General features: G+C 38.7%; 1 protein-coding gene across 17 annotated transcripts in view; it reads left to right on the top strand.

Annotated features, from left to right (window-relative positions):
• NEK3 (NIMA related kinase 3) overlaps positions 1-18,122 on the top strand; it is a 19,910-nt gene extending 1,788 nt beyond the window's left edge. For 4 of the 17 annotated variants that reach the window (XM_081547662.1, XM_081547664.1, XM_081547663.1 and 1 more), the window contains 15 exons: positions 916-1,083; positions 1,766-1,859; positions 1,954-2,051; positions 3,630-3,713; positions 4,404-4,471; positions 4,565-4,651; positions 6,853-6,907; positions 8,049-8,249; positions 8,642-8,714; positions 10,485-10,531; positions 13,650-13,752; positions 14,453-14,569; positions 14,836-14,970; positions 16,976-17,102; positions 17,537-18,122. In XM_081547662.1, coding sequence (XP_081403788.1) covers positions 967-1,083; positions 1,766-1,859; positions 1,954-2,051; positions 3,630-3,713; positions 4,404-4,471; positions 4,565-4,651; positions 6,853-6,907; positions 8,049-8,249; positions 8,642-8,714; positions 10,485-10,531; positions 13,650-13,752; positions 14,453-14,569; positions 14,836-14,970; positions 16,976-17,102; positions 17,537-17,618 — 1,488 coding nt within the window. In that variant the 5' untranslated portion in view covers positions 916-966 and the 3' untranslated portion in view covers positions 17,619-18,122. Of the gene's footprint in view, positions 1-915; positions 1,084-1,765; positions 1,860-1,953; positions 2,052-3,629; positions 3,714-4,403; positions 4,472-4,564; positions 4,652-6,852; positions 6,908-8,048; positions 8,250-8,641; positions 8,715-10,481; positions 10,547-13,649; positions 13,753-14,452; positions 14,574-14,835; positions 16,147-16,975; positions 17,103-17,536 lie in introns of those variants that run through there. The other 13 variants (XR_014070624.1, XR_014070625.1, XR_014070632.1 and 10 more) reach the window with 12 other exon arrangements.

The following is an 18,122-nucleotide window of genomic DNA, read 5'->3' as shown; positions in this document are numbered from 1 at the left end:
ACATGTTTCTTTTCTGTTGTCTTCATCCCCATTTCGTGTGTATGTGTGTGTGTGTGCTCAGCCGTGCCAGACTTTGCGACCTCATGGAGTGTAGCCCACCAGCCTCCTCTGTCCATGGGATTTCCCAAGCAAGAATGCTGGAGTGGGTTGCCATTACCTTCTTTGGGGGATCTTCCTGACCCAGGGATCGAACCCAGGTCTCTTGCATTGGCAGGCGGATTCTTTACCACTGAGCCACCTGGGAATCCCCCTTCATCCCCTTTGCCACCGCTCTCTTCCGTTCCGTCATCATATTCCTGCCTTTTCTACGGTAGGAGTCCTGCTCTGGCCTTCCTCCCCTCCCCGCGTCTGGTCCTTTGTTCTGCAGCCAGCATGAGTAATTTTTCTAAGATGTAAACCTGCTCTCTCAGTTAAACCCTTCAGAGAGCCCGTTCATCACTCCAGGATAAAAATCCACCAACCTGAGCTTGGCTTACTAGGCCCAGTCTGCCTTACCTGCCTTATTGCCCTCTTTCAATTCCTTGAATTGAAACAATCTCGTTTGCTCTTAAATAGGCTATTCCCTCCTGCCTCCGTCACTCTTCCTCTTTGCCTACATATCTTCCATTCAGGCTTCAGCCTGAGTATCATCTTCCTAATTCCCCAGGATACCGCTATCAGAGGCCAGCATGACTCTTCCTGTAAGACCCACTCTCCTGCATTTTTGAGGCCCGTGGTCTCACCTGGAATGTGAGTGATGGCTCGGGTCGTGAGAGATTTGTTCAGGATTATAAAACCTGGCATGGATACTCCATGTCCACCTGTTGAATGAATAAAGGGAATAAGCTATTCTATCGTGGGGATAGAACTACTTTGAATTCATTCTGCCTTTTGAAAATAAATTTAATTTTCCATTGTTTCTGATTTTGAATGCAGGTTGGGAGAGCCGGTGGTGACTGCAGTAGACCCAGCTGTGCGGTGCCCAGCATGGACGGCTACAGGGTCCTGAGGGTCATCGGGGAGGGCTCCTTTGGCCGAGCCCTTTTGGTTCAGCAGGAGAGCAGTAATCGGATGTTTGCCGTGAAGGAAATAAGGCTTCCCAAGGTCACTGCTAAAGCAGTTAGCTCATGTTGAAAGTGTACATGTCATTTGTATCAGAAAGCAATTTCTTGAAATTTAACATGGGATTGTTCTTTTGTGCAAAAGATTTAACAGGTTTATTCACTTGCTTTACAAGGTCTTGATCTATCTTCTGTGCTTCCTGCTCATGCTCAGTCGCTTCAGTTGTGTCTGATTCTATGACCCCATGAACTGTAGCCCAACAGGCTTCTCTGTCCATGGGATTCTCCAGGCAAGAATGCAGGAGTGGGTTACCATGCCCTCCTCCAGGGAATTCCCCACTCAGGAAGCTCCTATGGTTGATGGCATACTGGCCCTCCAAGTTAGCTTATGCTTAGGCTGATGTTAAAACTAGTTTACATTCTATACTTGTAAAGATATAAGAGGTCAGCTTAAGCAGACAAAATGGGTATAACCATAGTTGAAAAATCCCCACATGTTTCCTCGTGGGATTTGATAAGGTTGGGTTAAAGTACAGTGCTCGCAAAGAGTCGGACACGACTGAGTGAACTGAATTGTGCTATAAAATTATGTCTGATTGAAAGAGACACAGTTTCAATTTTGTCACGTTAAAATATCATACAAACCTCTGTAATACTGTTTTACTATAATACTGTCAGTTTTTAAATGAAATACTACATTTACACTTCTTTAAACCTTCTTCTAGTCTTTGTCTGACACACGGATTTCTAGGAAGGAGGCTGTTCTGTTAGCCAAAATGAAACACCCCAATATTGTTGCCTTTAAAGAATCATTTGAAGGTAAATATGAATTTCCCCCAATACATGCGTTTCTGAATTTCATTCAGAATTCACGGCCACTGGGACTTTCCTAAGAGTCTTTAATTTGTTGCAGCTGAAGGATATCTGTACATTGTAATGGAATATTGTGATGGAGGGGACCTAATGCAGAAGATTAAACATCAGAAAGGGAAGCTGTTTCCTGAAGATACGGTAAGAGACTGACTTACATAAGTTTCCCTCAAAGTTTTGTTTGTTTTAATTTTTTTTTTTTTTGGCCATACCAGGCAGCATGAAAGTGAAAGTGAAAGTTGCTCAGTCGTGTCCAACTCTTTTCAACCCCATGGACTACACAGTCCATGGAATTCTCCAGGCCAGAATACTGGAGTGGGTAGCTATTCCCTTCTCCAGGGGAATCTTCCCAACCCAGGTATCGAACCCAGGTTTCCCACATTGCAGGTGGATTCTTTACCAGCTGAGCCACCAGGGAAGCCCACCAGGCAGCATACAGGATCTTAGTTCCCTGACCATGGATCAAACTTGTGTGCCCTGCAGTGGGAGTAGAGTGTTAACCACTGAACCGCCAGGGAAATCCCCAAGTTTCCCTCGAGGTTTAGTAGCAACTTTACTCATAAAATTTGAATAAATTAAAAGCATTGCTGTCTGTGGTTACCTAACATGTTAGTTAGAAATGATTTTGTGTATCCATGATGTTCTGTAGTGTGTTGTCAGAATGCGACTGCCTGGGATGTTTTTAAGAAGTAGAGTAGGTATAGGCTTATGAAATATCAAAGAATAACCACTGCCATGTTTAGAATTTCACAATTGTGTTACCCATCATATTTTGTACTAGATATTTAAAATTTTACTTTTTGTATTGAAATTTTAGAAGGCACGTGGATTTCTTCTGTAATTCTCCATCATCTGAAGGATGAAACCTGCCTTTCTGTTTTTCAAGAGTCCCTATTCTTTGTCTCTTTTCTTTTACAGTTTAGCATATTCTCTTTAAATGCTTAGTGCCTTTTTAGTGGAAAGTTGCATATTAAATATTATTGGAATGAATTGACCAAGGAAAATATTTAAATAAACAGCTTTACTGGGGCTTAGTTTGATATAGGGTATAACATGTTTTAAGAGTATATTAGTATGAATATTTTTCATCTAGAAGTTGTGTTGTTAAGAATATGGGTTCCATTGCAGGAGGCCAGCCTTGGCTTCCAAAGATTGTTGGAAATATAATGAAATATTTTAACGTTAATGTCTGAATATTCTGAAAAAGTGAACGAAAATCTGATGTAATGGTTACACTATAAAAAGTTATAGCATATTCATTTTAAGTGTGAACTACTTTTATATGTGTATTTAAGAAATATTTTTACTTGGTTAAATACAAGAAAAATATAGTGGGGGTTTTATTAAAATAAATTGTTGGAAATTCCCTGGCTGTCTGACGGTTAGGACTCCACCCTTTCACTGCTGAGGACCCTGGTTCAATCCCTGGTCAGAGAACTAAGATCCTGCAAGCTGCATGGCAGGGCCAAATAAATAAATAAGTAAACAAATTGTTATTTGGATCATTCATGAGATGATGATACATTGGGATTGATTCACAGCTTTTCTCAATCTCTCCAGACAGCACTGAATCTTAGTTGAGCTATGTAATTTTTCAGAGTTCTGTATTTACATTATGTAAAACCCAGGTCAGCTAAGGCCTAAAGATGATTCTTAGGAATTTGGGGTTACCATGCCAGTTATTGCATTCTTGCATGCTTTTTTTTTTTTTTTTTACAGATACTTCATTGGTTTACACAGATGTGTCTTGGAGTAAATCACATTCACAAGAAACGTGTGTTACACAGAGACATCAAGTCCAAGGTAAATGGAATACATTTGAGGCCTAAAAAAATTGAAAACTATTTCATTCAATCTTTTCTCTGTGTTATTCTATTTTCTTTTGGGTGCATTTTAATCTTTAGAAATATTTCTTTTTTTTTTTTTTTCGCCTGCACCCCGAGGCATGTGGGATCTTAGTTCCCCGACTATGGATTGAGCCCATTCACCCTGCATTGGAAGCACCAATTCTTAACTACTGGACTGCCACGAAAGTCCAGAAATATTTCTTAATATAATATTTATGCTAGCACAATAAGATATGACTTAAAAATTGGTCAGTAAATCTCTTTAGTAGTGTATGTTAATATGTTCCAGGTCTCTTAGAGACTGCTTCCTAAGACCGTGTATTCTCAGATGGAAAATGATTGAGACTGGAGCCTGCCGTCTGGAGTGACCCTGAACAGGCTCCTGCTCGGTTGATCAGGGTCTGCTGATACGGTGTGATGCTCGCCTGTTAGATTTCTAAGCAGTCATCCTGAATTCCCAAGCAGGGGAGTGTCGCTGTCCAGAGGATATCTTGTCGTTTTGTGTTCCATTCCGGGACTCGGCTGTTAGCATTTCTACATATAATCTCCACCATCAGCAGGCTTTGAAAGACAGCTTCTCTCGGAGCTCTCTGCCTTATGTTTGAAAGATGGCAGATGTGATCTGAGCTCTTCTTTTTCAATGCAGACTATCTTCCTCACCCAAGACGGAAAAGTAAAACTGGGTGATTTTGGATCTGCCCGTCTTCTCTCCAGGTATGTAGATCTCTCTCTTCTGTAGTAGTGACTATTGCCAGAACATTATTCAGAAATGCTCTGTAATCATTCTGTACCTTTTTATGGTTTTAGCCCCATGGCGTTTGCTTGTACATATGTGGGAACACCTTATTATGTGCCCCCAGAAATTTGGGAAAACATGCCTTATAACAATAAAAGGTAAGTGATGTATATAGTTGGTGAAGGGGTGACCATTTGGTAATGAGTATTGTAGCTTACAGTTGAAGTTTCGTTGTTAAAAGAAAGCAGTGTAGAATTGAAGTTCCCAGGCCTCTATGAAAGTCATAAATTTTCCCGCTGTTTTCATCAGAGCTGAGAGGAGCTACATGTAAATGCTGAAAGAAAAGTTAATCATTTCTGGGGATAGTATGAATTATATTACCGCTTCTCTTACTTTGCTGCTCTCGACTTTAAAAATCCCAAAGTTCAGGTCGTAGCCATACCAGTTAAATATGAATGTCTGAGGGCGGGAACCAGGTATCAATCATTTTCCAGGATCACCAAGTAATTCCCACGTGCAGCAAAATTTGGGAACCAAATGTCATTGAGTTGACGTATAAAGGACTAGATAATAAGCACTTGACTGATAGGTTCGTTGATCATGGGACGATAGTATGAAGTCCTTATAATTTAAAATGTAATTTTTTTTTCTGAATGTAAGTAAAATGTGCTCATTGATGGACTGGATGGGCAGTGGATGGGTTGGAAATGCAGAGATATGTAAGAAAGGACATAGTGACCACCCAGTTTTACAGAAACTACTAATAACATTTTAGGTTTTTTCCCCATCCATTCTCTTTTTTTCCCTAAACTTAGTTTATATACTCTATATAATTTAGTATCCTATTTTTTTCACTTTGTATTATATCATATTCATTTTACCCTGTATTTAAACTCTTCATGATTATTGTTAATGGTTGCATAATATTTTAATATATGGCTCTTCCAAAATTTATTTCACATTCCTCTGTTGTTGGCTTTTTGATATGGTTCCTGTTTTCAGTGTCCTAAATTACTAAGACTCTGAATTACTATGCCTTTTAATACATAAAAGTGTCACATTCTTGGCATGAATTCCTAGAAGTAGAAACACCTAAAGGCTTTTGTTACCTCCTACCAAGTTGCTTTCTAAAAAGGGTATGGCAATCCATACTGTGGGCTTTCCCCAGGTGGCTCAGTGGTAAAGAATCCACCTGCCAATACAGGAAATGTGGATTTGATCCCTGGGTTGTGAAGATCCCCTGGAAAAGGAAATGGCAACTTGCTTGCAGAATCCCATGGACAGAGGAGCCTGGCGGGCTACAGTCCACGGGGTTGCAGAAGAGTCGTTTAGCAACTAAAAATGACAACAACGCTGCATACTAAATAGACTCCTATACGGTAAAGTTGACTGAATTGGAGACAGAACAGCTATGAAGGAGCTTCCTGGGATAATTGGGGAAACCTGAGTTGGAACAAAATACTAGTTAATAGTATTGAATTAAGGTTCTATTTCTTGGATGTGATAATGGTGCTGTATTCATACAGGAGAGTGTCCTTGCTCTTTAGCTGTATATGCTGACATGTTTAGGGGTGAAGTGTTTGAAGTCTGAAACCTTTCTTTCAAGAGGTTCAGATGTAGACAGAAGAGGGGCCAGCAGGCAGATGCTAATGACTGGGGATATTAGGAAGGAGCGTTTAGGCCTTTACAACATTTCTGTAGGTTTCAAGCTTTGACAAATTAAAAGTTGGGGGAAATAATTGGTTTAAAAAAAAACCTTGTTAAAACGAAAAGACTATCATCTACAAAAAGTCTGGGGGATGACAACTAGGTGGTGAGAATGATGGAGGAAAGTGGAGATGTTTAGTTTGAAGAAGGGTGGGCGCGTGGGGCAAAGTGTACAACTCCGCTGAGCTCTGAAGAGCTCTTTCTTGGGAGAATAAGAATGCCGCCCCCTAGAGGCAGCCGGGTGGGAACACTGAGCTGTCAATCAGGAGATGAGACCAAAGGCCTGGTGTGCCCAGATGGTCTGGTGGAGGCTGTCCAGGATGACTTCTAAAGCCCTTCTTCCAACTATGATAATCTGAGTCCACGGATATTCTTCTTGCCCCAAGTACTACTTAAGTGGTACCCGAACCACTGGATTTGGAAGGGCAGGGTTTGGGGAGCAGGGAGTTTTTCTGTGAACATCACTGTAAGTTTGGTCTAAGTGTTAGATCAAACTTGCTGCATATTTTATTTCAGTAGCTAAGAAGTCCTTATGATATCTGTTCTTATTAAAGGTAGAGTAATTTTTCATTTTGGGGTATTGGAAAATACATATATTTTTGTGTGATAACTCATAACCCACTCATCATTACATTGCTTCTTTTGCTTCCAGTGACATATGGTCCTTGGGATGCATTCTCTATGAACTCTGTACCCTTAAGCATCCAGTAAGTATGGCATGCAGTATGGAAAAGGCAGCATTGGTTGTGTTGGGCTAAGTCCTTTTTCATATCTTAACTTGTATGTATTAATAGGGTGATACACCCCCAAGGCAAAATGCCATCATGTTCTTACATAAGTGTTGCTAAGGCTGAAACTAGATGTTAATTGTAGTATGTTTATTATACAGTGAAAACTTTTAAAATGTTATTCTGGTGTGTCATTTTATATCCTACTCTCTTACTTGTGAAACCATAATAACTACCTTGGTGACGTGAAAGGTAAAAAGGATTTTGCAGCAGAAGCTTAAAATGGGAAAAGTCTAAAATGCATTTTGTCAAGGAGCAGACCTGGGGATTTTTGAGGAGGAGGGAAGTGAAGAAACGTTGCAGTTAATGTCAGCCCTAGAGTCATTTGAATTTTTAAAAGCCCATATATATGTATTATTGATGCTTTGATTTTTAAAATATATTAAAAATGTGTATCTCCAAAAACACTGATTTGAGTAATAAAGTACCCAAGCGGGGACTGATGGTAAGACTTCCTCAAGATGGGAACATCTTTTACTATTTATGTTTACCTTTCTCCTGAACAACCATAAGATTTTAGAATAGTACTGGAGTAGGGGGTGGGGGAGTTTGGGACTAGCAGATGCAAACTATTACATTTGAATTAAACAACAAGGTCCTACTATATAGTATGGGGAACTATATTCCGTACCCTGTGATAAAACCATAATGGTGCTGGTGCTAAGCTGCTTCAGTCACGTCCGACTCTGTATGGCGCCACTGACTGCAGCCCAGCAGGCTCCTCTGTCGTTGGGATTCTCCAGGCAAGAATTCTGGAGTGGCTTGCCATAATGGAAAATAGTGTAAAAAGGAATGTATACACATGTATAACTGAATTACTTTGCTATATAGCAGCAGTTAACACCATGTAAATCAACTATACTTCAATAAAATACAATTTTTGAAAGTACTAAGAAAAGTATGATTAGCAAAAAAAAAAATTCAGAATAGTACCTTAACAACACCTCTAGGAAGAAATTTTTTTTTTTAATTAAAATAATTCATATGAATTCAGTTCAGCTGGTATTATTTCCATTCTCTTTCCCTGTATCTGCTTTTACAGTTCAATTTTGCTTTTTAGTTTCAGGCAAATAGCTGGAAAAGTCTTATCCTCAAAATATGTCAGGGGTCCATGAGCCCACTGCCATCCCATTATTCCTATGAGCTGCAGCTTCTGATCAAGCAAATGTTTAAAAAGAATCCCTCACATCGTCCTTCAGCTACAACGCTTCTCTCTAGAGGCTCTTTAGCTCGGCTTATCCAGAAGTGTCTGCCCCCAGAGGTACAGTGCATGTAGAACTGACTGTGAACAGTTTTCAAGTGTTTGTTTTCTTTTAAACACAATTACATGTTACACATGCTCGTAACAATTCAAATAATGCAGATGTGTATTAAAAAAAATTAAAATCTTGAAGCTTCCTTTCCCTCTTCTTTTCACAATGCTATTCCTCAAATATAATCATGGATATAGCTTGCATTATCCTTCCAGATCTTCCTGGACATATATAAATGTCTGTTTGTCTGTCTGTCTAAATTACTTGGATTTTTTAAATGGCATTTTTCCTTTTCAACTTTATTACTGTGGGGAAGAACATTGCTAATTAAATTACATTATGGTGGTATCTAAAGAAAAGCATCTTTCGTGTCTTCAAATTCTCTGCTTTAAATTTTCAGATCATCACAGAATACGGTGAACAGGTGTTAGAAGAAACCAAAAAATCTATGCATAGTAAACCAAGAGAAAAGGGTAAGAATTTTGAAAAGCTTATTTTAAGTGTTATTTTAAAATATAGTATAACAAAAAGGAAAAAATATCTAATTTTCAAGTTATTAGAGATGATTTTCAGAGATACTCCTCAAATCAAAATTTTCTACTTTTTCCTTCAGACATAAATCTATATTGAATCTTACACATTTAGTTTGCCAGGAATCAAAAAAAAGCCTGGTTTGGAGACTGTAGTGATTAAAGGTTGTTCTCTGCTTCATTATTAGAGCTGTATTTACTCTAGTTTGTTTTGGGTCAGATAGGAGGCTTCTGTGGGCTCAGCTAGGAATCTAACCATGAAAATATAACAGGAAATGGTATCTCTAAGAACTATCCTATAAACAAATTTTTTTAATGAAGTCATTTTGAAAGTTGGAACTGTCCACATTACAACTGCATAAAATTTCCATTCACCTATAGTCAATCCTGAGCAGATTTCACAGGTAATTTATTGTCTCTTGGAAGTTGTCATCTCTTTTTTCAAAGTTATTTTTGTTCCTTTTCTTTTGACATCAGTGTCTCAGATCTTCCATCTGAAGAAATCTAACAATGACCAGAGTAAGAGAGAAGAGTTAAGATGGGTAAAAGGTCACCCACTGCAGGGAGATGCTGTAAAACCTCCATTTTTGGTGCTTGTTATCTTAGTGTTCTGTACCACAAAAGAAACATTTTTATTTATTTTTTAAGTTTGTTTTTAATTTAAGTGCAGTTGATTTACTGTGTCCTATTGGTTTCAACAAACTTTTCTAAACTATACTATTTTCTTAAAAGTTAAATTTTAAATGTTCCTTTTGTAAGAACATAAATCCTCCAGTCTTACAATTCAGCCTTTTCTTCTTTACATAAGAGGTAGCCGCTTACCTGTGCTTCAGCAGTTTGTTTTAGTGTTTGTTTTATTTTATATACTGTTTCATAACTTTGGTTCACATCCCGGGGGAGTGGGAAATTAGTTTTAAAATACTGGGCAACAGAAACACCAAAAACAGTGTAAGGAAAGTTTCAAGATAGTGTAGTTTCAAGACAGAAAAGTGTAGCCTTACAATTTCTAAAAAAACAAAGAGTAGGCCAGTGGGGAGGGCCCACCATGTCCAAGCATGAGTCGAGTGGCATCTCCATCGAGAATGTAGACAGTGAGACGTCAGAACAATGAAAGCTGGGTGAGGGCAGGGACCGTGTCAAATGTGCTCACTGTTGTAGCCTCAGTACTGTCATCACAGATGCTCAGTAGCAATTGTTTAAAATGCTGAATGAATGGGGAAACATGGACCCCAGGCTCTGGCAGCAGAAAATCAGGCAAGAGCCATCCTCACCCAGGGGGTGGGTTGCCAGGGTTTCCCCTGACTGCTGCTGGCTCCTCGTCAGAGAATAAGAAGCTGGCTTTGGGAGGGTTAGCTATTCCACCTGCTATAATAGCTGTCAGGAAAATCACAGACTGGGTAGCTCTTGTGCTAAAGGTTATAATGACCTTTCAAGTATGTAGAGTGTCTTACCTCCTGATGCCTAAATGGGTTGGCACAAATGAATTAGAGATGTCTTAACTTTCAGATGTTCACTGTCAGAATAAGACGGCAGAAATAATCTCTTTAACAGCTGAGGTGTGTTATTAGGTGATTAAAGCTTGATATCACTATACAGGCTAATGGTTTGGTTCTTTGACTTTAAAAACTTCCTTTTGTCTCTCAAGCTTTATGCAAATCATATTAGAAGCCTTTTTTGTGCTTTCTTTTTACCTTCGATTTTCTCTTTGAGCAGATCCCAGCAGAACCAGAATAACTTTGGAAAATGAAGCAAGCACAGTGGTAAGTGCTTTAAAGGTAAATTTCCTGGGACTTTCCTGGCAGTCCAATGCCTTCCAATGCAGGGGATGTCGGTTCGATCCCTGGCCTGGGAGCAAAGATCCCACATGCCTCTGGCCAAAAAACTAAAACATAAAACAAAAGCAAAATTGTAACAAACTCAATAAAGACTAAAAATGGTCCACATCAAAAAAAAAAAATCTTAAAAAAAAAAGTTAAATTTCTGAAACCATCTCCTGGGGTCCTGGCATCATTGGGTGCTGTGAGATATTTGAAAGTCTGCTGCCTGATCCCTGGGTTCAGGGGTTTTTTATCTTTGGGCCTGTGAAGTAATTGACGGATGTTTTCTGTGCTGTCAACCAAGCCACTTTAGACCAGCATTTATTTTATTCGTTTTTTTGATTCTAATCATTGATGACAGGTGGTTTCAATCTAGATGTGAACCAACGTAGCCCTGCTTACAGTCTTGAAAATCTTGTTTTAGCCTTGGTTGGTTGGTTTCCTTGTGGTAAAATACATATAACATACAATTTATCATTTCAGCCATTTTAAGCATAGAATTTAATGACATTAATTACATTCACAATACTTTTTCATTATCCCAGACAGCAACCCATTGAACAGTAACTATCCATTCCTCCCTACCCCAACTCCTACCCCAGGCCCTGATAACCTCTTTTCTGCTTTCAGTCTCTATGAAAGAAACATTATTTGCTTATTCTAGATATTTCAGATAAGTGGAATCACACAATATTTGTCCTTTTGTGTCTTGCCTCTTTTGCTTAGCTTAATATTTTTAAGGTTCATGCATGTTACAGCCTGTGTCAGAATTTCCTTCCTTTTTATGACTAAATAATATGTAGATCGTTAATGTGATCTGGGAAGGATTGAAAGCGGAAAGAGAAGGTGACAGGATGAGATGGTTGGATGTTATCACCGATGCAATGGATATAAACTTGGGCAAACTCTGGGAGATGGTGAGGGACAGGGAAGCCTGGCCTGCTGCAGTCCATGGGGTTGCATAGAGTCGGACATGACTTGGTGACTAAACAACAACAATGTGGTCTTGACATTTTTCTGTTCAAAAACTTCTAGTGCCTCCGCATTATCCCTAATAGCTCAGTTGGTAAAGAATCCGCCTGCAATGCAGGAGACCCCAGTTCTATTCCTGAGTTGGGAAGATCCGCTGGAGAAGGGATAGGCTATCCACTCCAGTGTTCTTGGGCTTCCCTTGTGACTCAGCTGGTAAAGAATCCGCCCACAATACAGGAGACCTGGGTTCAATCCCTGGTTTGGGAAGATCCCCGGAGAAGGGACAGGCTACCCACTCCAGTATTCTGGCCTGGAGAATTCCATGGACTGTATAGTCCATGGGGTCGCAAAGAGTCCAACATGACTGAGTGACTTTCACTTCACTCACTATTATCCCATGAATTGAGTGGACATTTTTCAGCCTGGTTTTCAAGGTCCTGTTCATCTTGTTTGGCCCTAGGCATCTGTGCCCTTTTACATGTTAGCTGCAGTTAAGTCATGAATAGTAACAGCCAAATCCACTTCCAGTTGCCACACCTACCCTAGTAACTTGTGCTCTATTGATAATTTTTTCTTTCTTCATCATTTTGACCCATCTTTTTTAACTCCCAAAGGAAAAGATGTAGTAACAACAAGCAATTCTGTTTATGGAATATACTAGTAGTTAAACTCGTAAATTTTTGAATGAACCTTAGGTTGTAAATAAAGAACACCATACCCCATTATGTTGCTACAAATGGAATGTATTCTGCCCCTATGCTTTTTTTAGTTGCATAATATCTGTTTAATTCCAGCTTTACTGAGGCCTAATTTATATTCAATAAAATTTACTCATTTTTAGCATGCAGTTTGATGAATTTTGGTGATTGTATGTGGTCGTATAACCAGCACCACAATCAAGATGTAGAAATACCATCCCCCCAGTTGAAAATGCATTTAATTCACCTCACCTACCAAACATCCTAGCTTAGCTTGACCTACCTTACACCTACCTTGCCTTACCTCAGAACACTTCCATTAGCCTCTAGTTGGGCAAAATCATCTAACACAAAGCCTATTTTATAATAAAGTGCTGACTATCTCGTGTCAACATGAGATAGTCATGTTGAATTTGGAATTCAGCATGAACTGAATTGAATAATGAACTGAAAGTGAAAATCAGAGGCTGGCTGGGTGCAAAATGGCTGTAAGTGTATTGTTTACTGTTTACTCTTGTGATCACATGGCTGAGTGGGAGCTTCAGCTCTCTGCCACCACCCAGCATCACAAGAGGGTATCATATGGCATATTGCTAACCTGGGAAAAGATCAACATTCATAATTTGACATACAGTTTCTGCTGAGTGTTTATCATTTTCACACCATCATAAAGTGAAAAAATCATAAATTAGACCATCATAATTCAAGGACCATCTGTAAAGTAATTTTATGTGTACATACATGCTCAGTTGCTCAGTCATGTCCAATTCTTTGCAATTCTATGGACTGTAGCCTGCCAGGCTCCTCTGTCCACGGGATTCTCCAGGTAAGAAAACTGGAGTGGGTTGGTTGCCATGCCCTCCTCCAGGGGATTTTCCCAGGGATTAGGGGATCTTCCTGATCCAGGGATTGAACCCTCATCTCCTGCATTGCAGGCAGATTCTTTACTGCTGAGCCACCAGGGAAGCCCCAAAGTAACTTTATAAAATATTTCATTTTGGTATTTCTATCCTGAAAAGCCCAATATAGCAAATCATACTGAAATTTTTCATTGCTCATTTTCTCTATAAAGATCTCTCAAATATTTCTGTCATTTTTATATATCTTCTTCATATTTGCAATGACTGATATTAATGGCTATTAAGGTATATGACTTAATATACATATATGTATGCCTATGTAGGTGCACATATATGGTTTTTAATATACACACATATAATATATGATGTTATGGCTCTTAATGTACATATGTGTATGAGGTTCTCTGGTTGTTAATGTTTAATTCATTTATCTTTATTTAAAGTTTAAGTAGCTGTTTATCTCTACTTGTTTACCTTTTTTTGGTAGCAGTTCAAGAATATCTTAATCTTTATTTTAAATTTCTTTTAAAGCAAAGGGAAGAGCCCAGTGGAAAGTGTAGCCACACTGATTCAGAAAGCATTAATAAAAATTTGGTTGAAAGTGTACTGAGGAGAGTAGACAGAGAGGAGAAAGGTAAGTTATTCAAATTCTAATCGTTGTAAAGGTGGGAAATTGGGGATATAGAAGGAATACCAGTTTCTACCTTATGAGGTCGGAGATATAAGCAAGTAGACAGGCATATTTATATTTGCTTATCCAGTAATTTATTTAATGTTACAGAGATATTTTATTTATCTATTAAAAGAGAAAATTGTATTTATTAATAAGAGCCTTCAGAAAAAAGTATTAATAATGCTTGTTGTGCTCTTTACCATAAAAAGCACAGCATACAGGGACTTACCTGGTGGTCCAGTGGTTAAGACTTCTAAGGCAGGAGGCACAGGTTCTATCCCTAGTCAGGGAATGAAGGTCCCACATGCTGTGGGGTACAGCCAAAAAATGTTTTAAAAAGCATGGCATACAAGTATGTACCTGTAAGTCCTCTTGGGCCTTTATTCTTATGTAGTGTGTAACATGTGAGTATATACATAATATTTTTAAAAATTCACTTTAACAATTAGCTTTACCTTTCCACTTGGATTTTTTCATTCCCTTTACTACTTAAGAGTCAGACACGACTGTGTGGGTGAACTGAACTTAGACTTGCAAGAGTGTTAGATCCAAATTTGAAAGAGAAAAGAAACACTTCTGTAGTGTTGTTAGAGAAATTGTGTGTTGATATAGGTGAATAAGTAAAAAAATATGCTCAGCAATTCTTCTTTACACTTAAAAGCCAGTTTACCAGGTCCTCTCAGGCGACAGTGGGAGAAAAATGTGCCCAGTACAGCTCTTAGAGCTTTGGAAAACGCATCCATACTCACCTCCAGCTTAACAGCAGAAGACGACAGAGGTTAGTAGTCAGATTGAATCCTCTTATTTTATCATAGAACATTCTCTAATCGTTCTTTAATGAGCTAGAGTTGTGTTTTTTTAATGTCACTCTTTGAAGGGTATTTGGTGTCACATGTATTTCACTTATAGAGGCAAGTGAAATAGATTTGTGTAGAGAGTTAATTAGTTTTGCTTGAAATATGGGGCTTTAATATAATCTAGAAGATATTATATGCTGGAAATCTTTTTTACTTGACACGAATTTTTTTGTCTTTTCCCAACTAGGTGGTTCTGTAATAAAGTACAGTGAAAATAATACCCGTAAGCAGTGGCTCAGGCAGACCCCTGAAACCCTGTTGAACATCCTTAAGAATGCTGACCTCAGCTTGGCCTTTCAAACATACACAATATATAGACCAGGTGATTCATGTCTATTACATAATTGTGTAAATCCTTTGATTTTTTAAAAAAAAATTATATATGTAACATAGAAGTTACCATCTTAGCCACTTTTAAATGTGCAGTTCGGGAGCATGGAGTCCATTCACACTGTGCAGCCATCACCACGGCCCATCTCCAGAACTTTTCCAAAACGGACACTGTGTACCCATTAGATAATTGTCTGTACCCATTAGATGATTCCCTGTTCCCTACTCCCAGAAACCCTTCGATCTTAAAGTTATAAAATATTTCGGAGCATTGTCTTTTTCAATTTCCTTAACTCTTTTCTAGCCAGTCTGAAGGTGTAATTAAAATTTCCTATAGTGCTTCATTCCTTCTGTTTGCTCATTTGTTTGCTTATTTTATTGTTTTAATATTTCTATTTATTTTATTTGGCTGTGCCAAGTCTTAGTTGTGGCATGTGGGATCCAGTTCTCCCATCAGGGATCGAACCCAGGCACCCTGCATTGGAAACATGGATTCTTAGCCACTGGACCACAAGGGAAGTCCCTCTTTGCTTATTTTGATAATCACATAACCACTTTGAAGGTGGTCTGTTTTTACCATGCAAATACATCCCACTTTCTCAGCTCGGCAGTTCAGACTTCATCCTGGTAAACTGAGGAACTTCAAGATTTCTTTGGCTCTGTACTTGAATTGTTATATTGAATAGAACACAGAAAAAGGTGAACAATTAGGATTTAATTTTTTTTTTATTGTTTCAACAGACATTTTCACTACAGTTATACAGCATAATGTTTTATGATACTATCCTTAGGAATCTAGGCCAAAGGACTACATTAAGGTTGTGTACGTGGGGGGTGCATGTGTGTGTAATTTTCACAATGCAGTTACTCAGGCCATCTTGCTTGGTTTAAGATCTAAGATAAATTGTGCCAAGTAGAGCATGTCATGGTGTGCCAAGTCTCAATTCTATGTATTATAACAGATTCACTGTATTTGTTTACTTGGTCAGTGTTTATTGAGTGCCTAACATATACTAGTTAAGATTTTTTTTTTTTTCTTAAAGAATGAATATAATTCCTTCTCTGAGCGAGTTTGTAATTTGGGGGCCAGCAAACAAGCAGAGCATTGTAGAGCTGTGTGTCACGTGTTCTGATAGAGCTGTGCAGACAGTTTGGGCCCCAAGGAGAGGTGGGTGCCGGGGAGGCAGGTGTTAAGCAAGGCTAATGATTGCACTTTTATTTTATTTTGTTGGCATGCGAGCTGTTAGTTCCCCGACTAGGGATTGAACCTCGGAAAGTCCTAAGCACTGAATGTTTAGAGAATTCCCAATGATTGACTTTCATTTTAGCAGTACAGGTCCCAGATTTTGTCTCTGGTCCAATGATGACATTTTTGTCATTTCAGGAAAGTTACTGTATAAAAAAGGCATTACAGCTCTGTTGTGAAAGGATTTTTATAAGGATTGAACCCACATTTTTATGTTAGGTTATTGTTTTGTAAGCAAAAACCTGAAAGTAATTATAATACCATCTGGAAAAAGTTTTTTATAACGTGCATGTGCCCTTAACTCCCTAATTTTATTCTCCTCCATTGGGAAAACTTGAGAGGGAAGAGCTCAAAGGAGAAACAGTCGACTGTTCTCCAGCTGTCCAAAGACAACTTTTAATGCTTTAATATGGGTTCATATGCTGGCTTCCATGGTGACTCAGTGGTAAAGAACCCACCCGTCAACTGCAGGAGACTTGGGTTCGATCCCTGGGTTGGTAAAATCCCCTGGAGGAGGAAATGGCAACCCACTTCAGTATTCTTGCCTGGAAAATCCTATGGACTGAGGAGCCTGGCGGGCTACAGCCCACAGGGTCAAAGAGTCGGACGCGACTGAGCTCACAGCACAGAAAACCTCAGAGCGTGGTCTCAACTAGCCAACAAACCTTTGGAGGAATTTAGTGCAAAATTATGCATGAAATAAATAAAGACAGCTTAACTTGGCATAATTTCTGTTAATATTCCTCTCAAGGCACAGAAGAATTCTTGAAAGGCCCCCTGTCTGAGGAAACAGAAGCATCGGATGATGTTGATGGAGGTTGGGATTCTGTCACTTTGGATCCAGAGAGACTTGAACCTGGACTGGATGAGGAGGATACGTACGTGAAGTACCCAGACAGCTGGCAGTGTGCACGCGTGTTCATTTAAGTTGTACCTTAATAATTCCTGGTTTAGCAGGAGCTGGTTATGTTACTTTACATCATAAATGAATGTTTATATCTTGATTGTCTATCTGGCACAGGTAATGTGCTGTGGTATTTTCATAGAATTCTTGACTGAGCTGTGTGTTTATAATCAGCTTGGACTTATTTTTTAGTATACAAGATTTTTATATTGAAACATTTAGAGAAACAATGATAGAAGTGAACCTTTGGAAGGCTAACCATTTTTTTTTCCTTTCTTCAGTTTCACTGTGGAGTTCATTTTTCAAAAATGTCAGTATTGTTATGGTGGTATTCTGCTTTGGTCCCATCAACAGATATTTACTGTGCTTCTTAAATGGAAGCTTAATATCCAAATTGTTTTTTCACAGGGACTTTGAGGAAGACGACAGTGCCGATTGGGTATCAGAACTGAAGCAGCGAACTGGCTGGCAAGGAGTATCTGATGGATAAAGCTCAAGGAAATATTCATTAGTCACCCGGAGGGGATGTTTAACAGGAGGAATTGATATTTGAATAATACTTAACTCACGGGATACGTATTTTCCTTTGGAAACAGAGTGAAGAGAGGGAAACTGTGAATATTTAAATTATTCCTGGTTAGTAAGATAGGGTATAAAAAAATTTAGGTTTTTGAATTCGGAGGAGAACGCATAGCACAATGGGTATGAGGTTTAGGCTTTACAGTCAGAATAGATATTGAATGCTACCACCTACTGCTTGCGTGGTTTTGAAAAATTACTTAACCTCTTTGAGCCTGAATTTTCCGAACTACAAAATGAGGATAACAATGCCTACCTCATATGGATGCTGACCTTAGACCATCACAACAGCCCATAACATTATTTGTGTTGTTATGATTTCTGCTTTATTACCTTGTTATGATTTATTACTATGTAGCTCTTTTTATATCTCCTAAAATTTTTGAGGATCTAAATATATTTAATTATAACATCA

Source organism: Giraffa tippelskirchi, chromosome 12 (genome assembly GCF_054371585.1).
Source record: "Giraffa tippelskirchi isolate mGirTip1 chromosome 12, T2T-mGirTip1v1.2.pri, whole genome shotgun sequence".
In the NCBI taxonomy this organism is placed as follows: domain Eukaryota; kingdom Metazoa; phylum Chordata; class Mammalia; order Artiodactyla; family Giraffidae; genus Giraffa; species Giraffa tippelskirchi.
This window is presented reverse-complemented; position numbering and strand designations above follow the sequence as displayed.